This window comes from Oncorhynchus mykiss, chromosome 21, assembly GCF_057628025.1.
Source record: "Oncorhynchus mykiss isolate SJ-2025 chromosome 21, ASM5762802v1, whole genome shotgun sequence".
NCBI lineage: Eukaryota > Metazoa > Chordata > Actinopteri > Salmoniformes > Salmonidae > Oncorhynchus > Oncorhynchus mykiss.
In genome coordinates, this window is record NC_143042.1 from 10,803,486 (window position 1) to 10,814,623 (window position 11,138).

General features: G+C 40.4%; 2 protein-coding genes across 3 annotated transcripts in view; one reads left to right on the plus strand and one right to left on the minus strand.

Moving 5' to 3' along the window:
* LOC110499947 (ras association domain-containing protein 8) overlaps window positions 1–4,016 on the plus strand; it is a 38,760-nt gene extending 34,744 nt beyond the window's left edge. For both annotated transcript variants that reach the window (XM_021577005.3, XM_021577006.3), the window contains exon 5: window positions 172–4,016. In XM_021577005.3, the coding sequence (XP_021432680.1) occupies window positions 172–287 (116 nt within the window). In that variant the 3' untranslated portion in view covers window positions 288–4,016. The remainder of the gene's footprint in view (window positions 1–171) is intronic.
* Window positions 4,017–4,849: 833 nt separating this feature from the next.
* On the minus strand, window positions 4,850–9,588 carry LOC110499944 (uncharacterized). Its single transcript, XM_021577001.3, has 8 exons — window positions 9,236–9,588; window positions 8,900–9,096; window positions 7,996–8,100; window positions 7,792–7,887; window positions 7,362–7,472; window positions 7,063–7,183; window positions 6,653–6,952; window positions 4,850–6,043 (listed from the first exon to the last, which is right to left on the minus strand). Exons 1-8 carry the CDS (start codon window positions 9,267–9,269, stop codon window positions 4,980–4,982), a joined length of 2,028 nt encoding a protein of 675 aa, XP_021432676.3. The 5' UTR covers window positions 9,270–9,588; the 3' UTR covers window positions 4,850–4,979.
* Window positions 9,589–11,138: the final 1,550 nt, after the last annotated feature.

An 11,138-nucleotide genomic window follows, 5' to 3' on the forward strand; every position in this document is an offset into this window, starting at 1 on the left:
CCATGTCAGGTTTTTGTAAAGCTCTTTATTTGGATAGTAATGTTACATTTTGTCACGCCACAGTCTAATCTACACACTAAATGCTCAACCTGAAAGTAAAGAAGTATAATTTAAAATTAAAATAACACAACATAGACTTCTTGATGACTTTCTCCTCCCCTCTCTCTTCAGACCTCCAATCAGCCTTGCTGAAACGTCTGGGCTCCTCCCGCCTCCTCCCTAGCGACCTCCGAGCTCTGCAGAGTCCAGTGTCTTCAGGCCTCAACCCTGAGGGCATCTATGTCTGACCCCTGACCTTTACCTTCTGCTGCCTACCATCAGTGACCCTCTGCTGGAGTTGAGTCGGCTTCTCCCCTGGGAGGAGCCATCTCTTATCTCCATTGGAGCTCCACCAGAGGAAGCTGGTGGGAGGAGCTATAGGAGGAAGGGCTCAATGTAATGGCTGGAATGGAATAAATGGAATGGTACCAAACACATGGAAACAACCATTACAATGAGCACTTGCGCTGGCAGCTCATCCCCTAGCCTCCTCTGATCTCCACCCAGTCCTCCCACAATGCCATCCTTCCCCTTCTCTCTGCTGCGTTTCCTCCATCTTCCATGAGAACACACAGAGACCCCCAACAGTTTTGTCAAGACTATAGGATTTAGAATGTTTGCCTCGTTTTGGCTGTTCTGCCACTGGTAGATAGCTGGAGAGCTCGACCATGTTCTTGCTATGCTTTTCAAACAGTCATGCATCTTTTGAGGTACAGAAGGCCCAATTTCAAACAGAACGTTTTAGCCTCACCTCTGTGCACTTCTCTATTTCCTCTCGAAGACCTACAAGGACTGAGTAGATGCGAGAAATATGGTATTAACACCACCTAGCACTCTGTTACCTTCATATAGCAAGCTAATGGACTAGTAAAGTGCACAATCACAGTCATGTGATGACTTAACTAAAGAGTCCACTGCTGCCCCTGGCCCTGGCCAACCATGAGGAAATCCAGCTGTTTGTAGGGGTTGAGACTAAAGAAAGTTCCTTGGAGATCATGCGATATAGAGGAAATTTAAAATATCTTCAGACAACCATGATTTACAAAGACAGAGGTCTCAAAAGTCTAATGGCCATTTGTTACAGAAACAGAATGGGTCAGAAAACCATATTTTACACAGCTAGGCCACCTTGTGTGAGACCTGTGGTGTGTAGCAGAGCCATATCTGACTGCCTTAAAGACTTTAAGAACAGTAAAGGCTGTTATAACAGATACTTATAGTCATGGCAGCTATGCTCCAGAGATCTGATGCACCATTTATGGTCAACACAGCAGTCTAGTGACTAATTGTTGATCAGTTTTGTGATTTTTTTTTTTTTTTTGTGACTGATGTCAATAGCTGTATAATCTGGTCTGCCACTGGGTGGCAGAATACATCTCATAAAAGTTTTCGCTAGGATCTTAATATTGGTCATTTCATATTGATTATACTTGCAAAAATATTATATTATGCAATTTATGTGGTTACTCACTTTCATCGTTGGTATCTTTTAGTATGCTGTAAGTTTACTGTTGTACTTTTACTTTGGAAGGGCCTGTAGAATTTGTACTTACCACTTAGTTTTTAGAGATAATGTCTTGTTTGTGTTATGGTTTTCTTTTATCATTTGTAACCTCTTGAATAATTGTTGGTTTGTCTATTGTCTTACATGGCTAATAATTTTTCTGAAGTTAAAAATATGTCTCACATGAACCAAAGCAAGTTAGACAATGTGATTGGTAGTGGTCAACCTGAATGTACTTAATTTGTTAAAACATAACGTGCTCTGTAAATACCTTTACAGGGGCCACTGTATCTGCCTCCACTTTAAAAGTGATGCATTTGTAATGGAGAGAGTTATTGGACTGTGAATGTATCTGTCAATAGATCGAACTCCACTCTGTGGCTCTTCAGCCTCGTGGAGAGAGGACTGTGTGAGATAAAAGGTTGTTATTTGGTTGTGGACTAGTTGATACCAGGGAAACCCACCAACAGCAAAGCCGGTGGAGAGGACTGTGTGAGATAAAAGGTTGTTATTTGGTTGTGGACTAGTTGATACCAGGGAAACCCACCAACAGCAAAGCCGGTGGAGAGGACTGTGTGAGATAAAAGGTTGTTATTTGGTTGTGGACTAGTTGATACCAGGGAACCCCACCAACAGCAAAGCCGGTGGAGAGGACTGTGTGAGATAAAAGGTTGTTATTTGGTTGTGGACTAGTTGATACCAGGGAACCCCACCAACAGCAAAGCCGGTGGGCGCACGTCAAGGTCATTAGACGGACCTAAAGCTCGTTCCATTCAGTATTATTGATGTCCTAGTTTGGATCATGAAGGGTTGAGCTGTGTCGCCAAAATGTAACCCACTAACACAAGAACAATGGCGCTTAACAACGTACACAGCATAGACTATTAGCATGCCTTACTGAATTGTAAATAATCACTACATAGTATTGGAATATTTTTACAATATTTAAAATAATGCATAATGCTGACAAAGACAATAGTTGTACATAATATGAATTAACTTTGGTTTTATCCTGCTACTCTGTGGACAGCTTGGTGCATGCACTGATGGCTTGGTTTCATTGATGTTTTTGTATTGTTGAAATGACCAGAGGCTTACGTTGATAGTGGAGTTATAAGTCTGGAAGTATAATGTTTATCACAGTGTATGTTACGGACTGCATGGCTCTGTCTTCTACAGTGGCATGTCTTGGTCCCAGACCAGTGCATTCACTCGAATATGTCAGAGGACACTGAAATTCAAACTGTAAACAAATAGGGTTTTTAAACCCTAAAAAGTGCCCCATCTTTTGGTGGTTATTAGACACAGCTTACGAATAAAGGCCCAAAGTTGCAGGGTCGTTTCACATCAAAAAGCACATGAGGATTTCGACACCCACTATCTCAGGTTTTTCTGAAATTGTTTCTGTAGTGAGTAACAGATACGATTAGCATTCCTGAAACATTATTTTGATTAAATTCTATTTCAATAAAATAATGTTTTAGGAATGCCAATCTTACCTGTTTCTAACAAACTATTTCTGAACAATCTGAGATGGTGGGTGTCATTGCTCGCTGAAATATTTTAGGACTGTTCTTAAATGTTGCACCAACTGAGTATGGTGTTCTCAGAAGTCTTTTGGGCCTGTCTTCGTAAACATGTCTATAATCAACGGTTTTCTAGACACAGATTAAGGGCTGGATTCAATCTGTAGCGCTCTAGCGCAATTGAAATGTTTATATAATTTTTGATTGAGCCGACATATGCAGCGTTTACCATGAATGCTGTCTCCACGAATGCGGGAACATTGCCTTTACATTTCTATTGTGCAGCAAAAGACAGTAACGAAGGCATAAACTGCTTCTCCAAAAGAAATACCTGCCCAGACTTGTAGGCGATGTCATGGCAACGTTGGAAACACGTCATCGGGTCTAACGGTCATCTCGCACCGTACTGCGCATGCGCATGTTTCCAAAGGCGCAAAAATTAAAACGTTAGTGTGTCACTTTCACGAGGTTGGAGTAATAACATGTTTAATTTCTTAAAATATTGTCTCGAAGCTAGGTTGTGCCTTTAAATTTATAACTAATTCATATTTTTTCACTTCTCTCATTGACTTCTCAAACCACAGCCTGGTTTGCTTGGTCTGTTTCACAAGCTTTCCCGGAAGTCTCTGGGTTTAGAAACTGTGGCGCAGCTCTTCAACGGTACGGATTAAATCCAGCCTTAAACCTAGTTTTGGATTGAGAAGGACGTTCAATAGAGAATCTCCCGTGAACACACTTTTTAGTCTAGGACTAGGCTGACGATATGTCCGGGAAACCAGCCCAAAGAGTAAATGATTGGAAGGAAGTTCTGCCAACATTTCGGACGGAGCTGTCATGTATGAGAATGACATGTTCTACTTCTTTTCCCCCACAAACATCTGAGAGAAATGACTTTGCCACATCCATGACATCATTGTAATAAACTGATATATGAAATGCTTAATACATTTAGACCAGTGTTGAAAGTTTGTCCTTGTGTTGTAGCGGACTTCAACTCAAATGAAAAGACAATATTTGAACTAATTTTGTTGTCCTGCAGCACTAATATTGTGTCACAGCTGACTCGTTCAATTAATGATATTACCAAATGTAAAGAAATTAGGAATTGAGAGGATTAGACGCTACAATCTTGTCTGTCCACAAATGATTTTGTGTCTTGGAACAATCCCAATGCGCCACTTGAGGATTGGCAGATTTGTTGAGTCATAGTGTGTATGTATCTCAATAATCCAACACATAAGAAAATATGGATTTGAACCCTGGACCACTGGTTTTGCAGATCTGGGAGAGAAATGTATAGACTATGGCTGGATTCAATCCGTATCACAGAAGATCTGTGTTCAAATTTAAAGGTTATTTCCGATTGAGTCGACATATGCAGTGTTTACCATGAACACAGTCTCCGCAAACACAGGAACAGTGCCTTTCAATTTTAATCGCGCTATAACGCAAATCTTCTGCGATCATTCTGCAATACAGATTGAATCAAGCCCGTTTATACCTTGCTCTAACATAAATTCTGATCTTCAACATTCTGATTGTGCCCACATTTTTTACACAATTAATTGTACACAATTAAAAAGACATCTTGAACCGAAAGTTTTCAGATCTCCCTGAACAACACGGGAGGTAGTTGGGGATGCATTGTTTCTGCATATTTTACAAGTGTAAAGGAATCTGGAGGTTTAAACCATTTTAAATTGGGTCAATGTAAATCATAATCCCGCTTCTAAAATCATTATCGTTATTTGTCGTCTCGAATATCATGTGTAGACATGAAAAATCGGAAGAAGTTTATTGAAAAACATGTTTTGGTATGATAATCTGATATACAAAAGAGGACCTGTAAAATCATGTGTATACTGCTAGTGTTTACATTGGAATTAACTCCTACATAGTTTATTTTGTTCTCAATTTTTTTTTTTTACGAGACTTTGTCTGTGTTGGGAGTACTTTTGGAGAATCTTAACCGGTCTATGAACTCTTCTCATATGATTTACCATATTACCCCTTTGAGTAAATGCTTTCCCACACTCTGAGCACCGGTGAGGTTTCTCCCCAGTGTGTGTATATATGTGCGTTCTAAGAGAGTCTGAGGTAGTGAAAGATTTGGGGCATTGGGTGCAGGTGTAAGGACGCTCGCCTGTGTGAGATCGCAGATGAACCGTAAGATGGCAAGATACTTTGAAACCCTTTCCACAATGTTTACAGGTGTGGGGGTTTTCTCCTGTGTGCGTTCGTGTATGCAACCGCAGTTCTCCTGAGGTAAGGAATGCCTTACCACATATGCTACATAAATAATTCTTTTCCCCAGCATGCATTCGCGTGTGTCTCACTAGTGCACACTGCTGGGTAAACCTCTTGCCACAGACAGTACACATGTGACGTCGCTCCCCAGAGTGAATGCGCACGTGCACTTTGAGATCATAAGCACTCCTGTACCTCCGGTCACAGTGTTCACATGCGAATGGTCTTTCTTCTGTGTGAAGTAGCTGGTGCTTTTTCAGTGCCCCAGGAGTAGCATATCGTTTGGGACACTGGTCACAATGATATGGCATCGTGTGAACTCCCATATGTAGCGTCAACAGTGATGGTTTTTTGAAAACCTTCCCACACTCACATGTATGAGTCCTGTTTTGGGGTGCAGGGGATCCCTCTTTTTTCGTGTCAACCGGTTTGATCACCCTCTTTTTGACCACCTTTTTTTTCTTGTCAACCGCTTTGATCACCCTCTTTTTGTCTCCCTTTCTGACCACCTTTGTTTTCTTGTCAACTGCTTTGATCTCATTCTTTTTGTCCCCCTTTCTGACCACCTCTTCTTTCTTGTCAACCTGCTTTCTGTCCTTTTCTACTTGGTCGGTCTTGCAGAGGTTGGCAATTTCACTGTGAGAGAACGGAGGCAGAGTGCAGGTAAGAACCTGGCATGGCTCGTCAGCATTCACCATTACGTTGAGAGAATGATCCAAGTCCAATTCTGTAAAGAGAAAATACAGGAGATAAGATTACATAACCACCATATATATAGATTCATATTTTTACACAGGTAAATGCCAAACTAAAGGAAACAACAATATAAAATGTTTTCAAAGGGCGTTGGGCACCTTGGCATAGATTCTACAAGTGTCTGGAACTATATTGGAGGGATGCGACACCATTCTTCGACAATAAATTCCATCATTTTGTGCTTTGTTGATGGTGGTGGAAAATGCTCTCTCAGGCACCTCTCCATAATTTCCCATAATTGTTCAATTGGGTTGAGATCTGTGACTGACTGCCATGGCACATAGTTAACATAGTTTTCATGCTCAAACCATTCAGTTACCACTCGTGGATGGGGGCATCGCCATCCTATGGAGGCATAGCCATGGTAGGCAAAATAATAGCCTGCCCAGCATTTCTATACATGACCCTAAGCATGTGACTTTAATTGTTTAATTAAGTCAAGAACCACACCTGTGTGGAAGCACATAGAATAGACTTCGTATGCCTCATTTACTCAAATGTTTTTATTATTTTGGCAGTTACTTGCACATTATAATTCATAAACAATGGATGAGTGTTCTAACTTTTTTATTTTCCTTACCATCACAGGGTACTGGAGTAACCAACACTGAGGTCTCTGCAGGTGACAGACCCTCCTGTTCCTGTTCTTCTGATGTTGACAGCCCTAGATCCTCCAAACATCTATCAGTGTCTTCATCCAGGATTTCATTGTGATCTTCATATTCACTGACCTCTAACCCCTTATCTATGCATTCATTGTCATCTGAGTATGGCCTCACATTGTCAGAGTTGTCTGGCTCGTAGTTAATAATAACTCTCATTTTCGGAGGGATGGACAGTGTGGACAGGATGGTATCTGCAGTGTATTTAGAGACATGACCTGAGTAGGAGAGAACATCAGTTAAACTCACCTACATTGGCAAGTAAAAAATACAAGAGGTGTCCAATTGGACTATTTACTTCATAGCCATTATCTGGTTGGAGACTTACTCTTGTTCAGGTTTCCATGACGCTGATGGTGCTGCAGCACTGTCTTCAGTTGTTCAGGGTCAAAGACAGTCTGTCCACATCCCTCCAGGACAGAGGGGGCAGCACTGAGCCATGCTGTTGTCTAAGAGGGGCAGGGCAAGGGGAGCAGGGCAATACAGGATAATAAAGAGTTGAAATACAAAACCTCAAGTGGCTGGTACAAGTTTGGACATGACCAAAAACACCATTCAATTCATCTGTAGAGCCACATGACGTGATGTTCCGTCAATCTTTTAGAACTGAGATGTTTTCCTCAGTACCTGCGTGAGGTCTGGTATAGGCAGCAGCTCCTCCAGTCTGGAGAGGAACTCCCACACCAGTGTCTGCAGCGCTGTGTCATACCGAGGGCCATAGTGGACTGGGAACACCTCCTGTGAAATAGACAATGTCGCATGAAATGGGTCTAGTGCCAAATGTCTCCATTTAAGATGCACTCCAGCTATTTTGGAACTTTTCCTGTTAAGAAACAATATCCCAAGTATAAGTACAGTAATGTACACACATGTAAGGGTACAAACTACAAGCAGTAGGCCATTCAAGGAGTTGGTCTGATGTGATGTCATTATCCTCCTCCCTTACTTGTGGGAACAATGGAGCAGTTGATCTAAGTAGATGTTCAACTAGTAGCCTATTTCAGAAATATATTCAAGCAAACGGATCATAAAGAACTCTAGAGAGAAAGTTCCTCACCTGGAAGAAATGCTCCCTCTCAGAAGGGTCTTCCAGCAGGGTTTGGACTAGCTCCACAAAGTTAGAATCTGAAGCCTCCAATTCATCACCATGACTCTGTCATTAGGCGCAAACAAAACATCAGACAAATGTACAGGAGTCCATCTTTCAGAAATAAAGTTCTTCCCAGTGTCTCATTCATAAAGTGTTGCCAATTTAAACTACCTCTTTGTGTAAGGATTTTTCTGTCAACGTGTGGATTATGTCCAGGTGGGCCTGGATGGTCAGGAGGTCAGCTCCGCCCACACTGCAACACAACTCTAAAACCATCTGGAACAGAGGTGGATATGTGAAAAGCAGGACTAGGGCCAGGGTAGTCTGATTAATCAGGCTGTAATACATAATTTATTGGTACATACAGCATGAAATGAATGCCTGCAACATTGTGTAAGTGTTCCTTACAAGCCAGAATGTTGAATAAAGTTAAATGTAAACTTACTCTACCAGTTGTCTGTGTGGTTTGTCCTTCAGATGCTTGAAACTCGATAAAATATCCACAGGAAAGTATTGTCTAGGGCCTTACTAAGGTGAAGGTAATTATATATTGGATTTTTTTCTCTCTCTCCAAGCTTGCCATGACAATGAAAATTGTATTTTCTGAATCGGGAGGATAGAGAATTTTTTTGTGTGGAATTGTAGGGGAAAGAAATATTGAAAAATATTCACACACAAAAAAGGTGTGGATTGTTCTCCATCCTCCCCCGATTCAGAATATTGGTTCTATAGCTATTGAAGAGAAAAACAAATATCCAATATAAAACTAATTTTACCTAGGTGCCGAACCATATCTCATTTCCTGTGGAAATGTCGCAAATGCTGAAGGACAATCCGCCAGACAACCAGTAGAGTAAGTTTAAATGTAATTTTATTCAACATTCTGGCTTGTAATGAACATTCATACGATTTTTCAGGCATTAGTTGCTGTCTGTATGTACCAATGAATTGTGTATTACAGCCTGATTAATCAGAGCAGGGCAGACGTACAGTAAATGCAGCTAGTAGCTGCCCATAGTTTGTTCCATCATAAGACCCTTCCCATACCAACCCTCAACATTTCCACCTCTCTCACCCTTGCCCTCAGTCCCAGGATGAGTTGGGTCCTCTGCCTGGAGCTCAGCAGCTCTGGAACCATCTCTGTCACCAAAGTCACAAACTCCTCCAGCTTCCCATACTGCATCACATTACGCTCTTGAGCCACTTGCCACATGAAAGCTGACATCAGTCGTAGAGGTGGAACCAGGAGACGCAAGGAGAACAGAGGGAGATCTGTCGCCGAAGAGAAGAGCAATTAACAGATAAACAAATACACTCCATAACTCAGCTAGTTACTATTATTACAAGCTATGGGTAGGCTATAGGACATATTTGAATGGAAATCACTTTTCTACATTTAACACAAACTAACCTTGTTCTGATGCTGGATCAATAATGATATCCATAGCTAGTTTGCAAAGAAAAAGAAGCCACTGAAACAAGCTACTGTTAGCTACCTAAAGAGTTTGATGCTAATGTTAGGAGTGACCGAGCCTAGAATATACACTGAGGGTTTACAACGTAGCTAAAAAAGGTTGATATCTTTATGCAAGCTAGCTAATACTATACTAGTTAGCTAGCAAACTAAACCCATTTTCTATAGATAGCCAACATTTGCACATCCCACTACTTTTACCAAAGATGTTCTACTCATCTATCTGTGCTTTGACGAACAACAAACAAATCATTGACCTCGACGAAGTACTGTACTTCCGGGTGATGTTTAAAAACAATCCTTCAGAATAAAGGTCCTCATTTTTAAAAAGAAAGATGCATACCACAAAATATTATTATCTTTGTATTTAGTCATTGCAATATATCATTTAGTTTAATTGAGGGTTTATAATATTTCCCACAAAAATATCCTAATTCTCCTAACCTGCTGTGTAAGTTCTCCTAACCTGCTACATACAAATCCTGTATACCACCTAGTCAAAACCCTGACTGAGACACAGCTCCACTTCTGTAATTAAAATGAATGAAATATTATTAAATGGTTCATATTTTTGTTTCAAATGTCAACAAAATTGCCGTTACTGTCCTGCCATCTAATAAAGAAAATTTGAGCTCTCATCATTGTGGAAAAGGCTTGTCCAGCGTACTTGCCTTGTCAGATGGAGGTCAAAGTCATCTGCAGTTTTCTTGGGAGCTGCCTCTTAACCATCAACATTAATTAATAGGGATGATAATAAAGCTCGCCAACTAAAAGCCGAAAATTAGTTAACTCTCATACGTTCAGCCATTCCCATGGGGGAAATGGATGGGGAAAGAATAGGGTTTTGGGATAAACGCCAAAAATAAGGTCAGAGGTTAACACAGGCTTAGGAGATCTTGAACGTTTTGTTCTATGAGATAACATCAGTCATTTAACATGACCTTAATGAATTATGAAGCCTTTATGTGCTCTGTGATTTTTTAAATGACATAAATACTTAAAAATTCACAAAAAGCTGATGAAGATGATCTCATAGAACAAAACGTATAAGATCTCCCAAGCCTGTGATTACCGCAGAACAAATTTTTGCAGTTTATCCAAAAACCCTGCAAAAATTCCACTAATTTCCCCACAAGCTTCGTCCAACGAACCATGGCTGAGTTAGTGCCTACAAAAATGCACCATTGCTACTGCTCTCTATGTCGGAGCTGTCGTGGATGAGAATGACATGATCTACTTCCTTTTCCCCACAAACATCTGAGAGAAATGACTTTGCCACAACTATGGCAACATTGTAATAAGCTGATGTTATATGAAATGCTTAATTAGTACATTTAGACCAGTGTTGAAAATGTGCCCTTTCTTGTGTTTGTTACTATTGTAGCGCATTTCATCTCAAAATATGAAAAGACAATATTTGAACTTTTGGACTGCAAGAAGTCATTTTGTTGACCTGCAGCAATAATATTAAGACATAGCTGACTCATTCAATGAATGATATTACCTAATGTAAAGAAATTAGGAACTGACAGGATCAGATTAAGCTACAATCTTGTCTGTCCACACATGATTTTGTATCTTGAACAACCCTACTGTACTATGCCACTTGAGGATTGGCAGATTTGTTGAGTTATTGTGTATCTCAGTAACCCAATACAAGATAAGAAGACAAGGATTTGAACCCTGGACATCAAATTGTATTTATGTGCTGAATACAACTGGTGTAGACTTTACCATGAAATGCTTATTAACCAACAGAGTTTAAAAATAAAAATAAAATAGTAACACAAGGAATAAAAACGAGTGGAGTACCAGTACCAGATCAATGTGTAGAAGTACG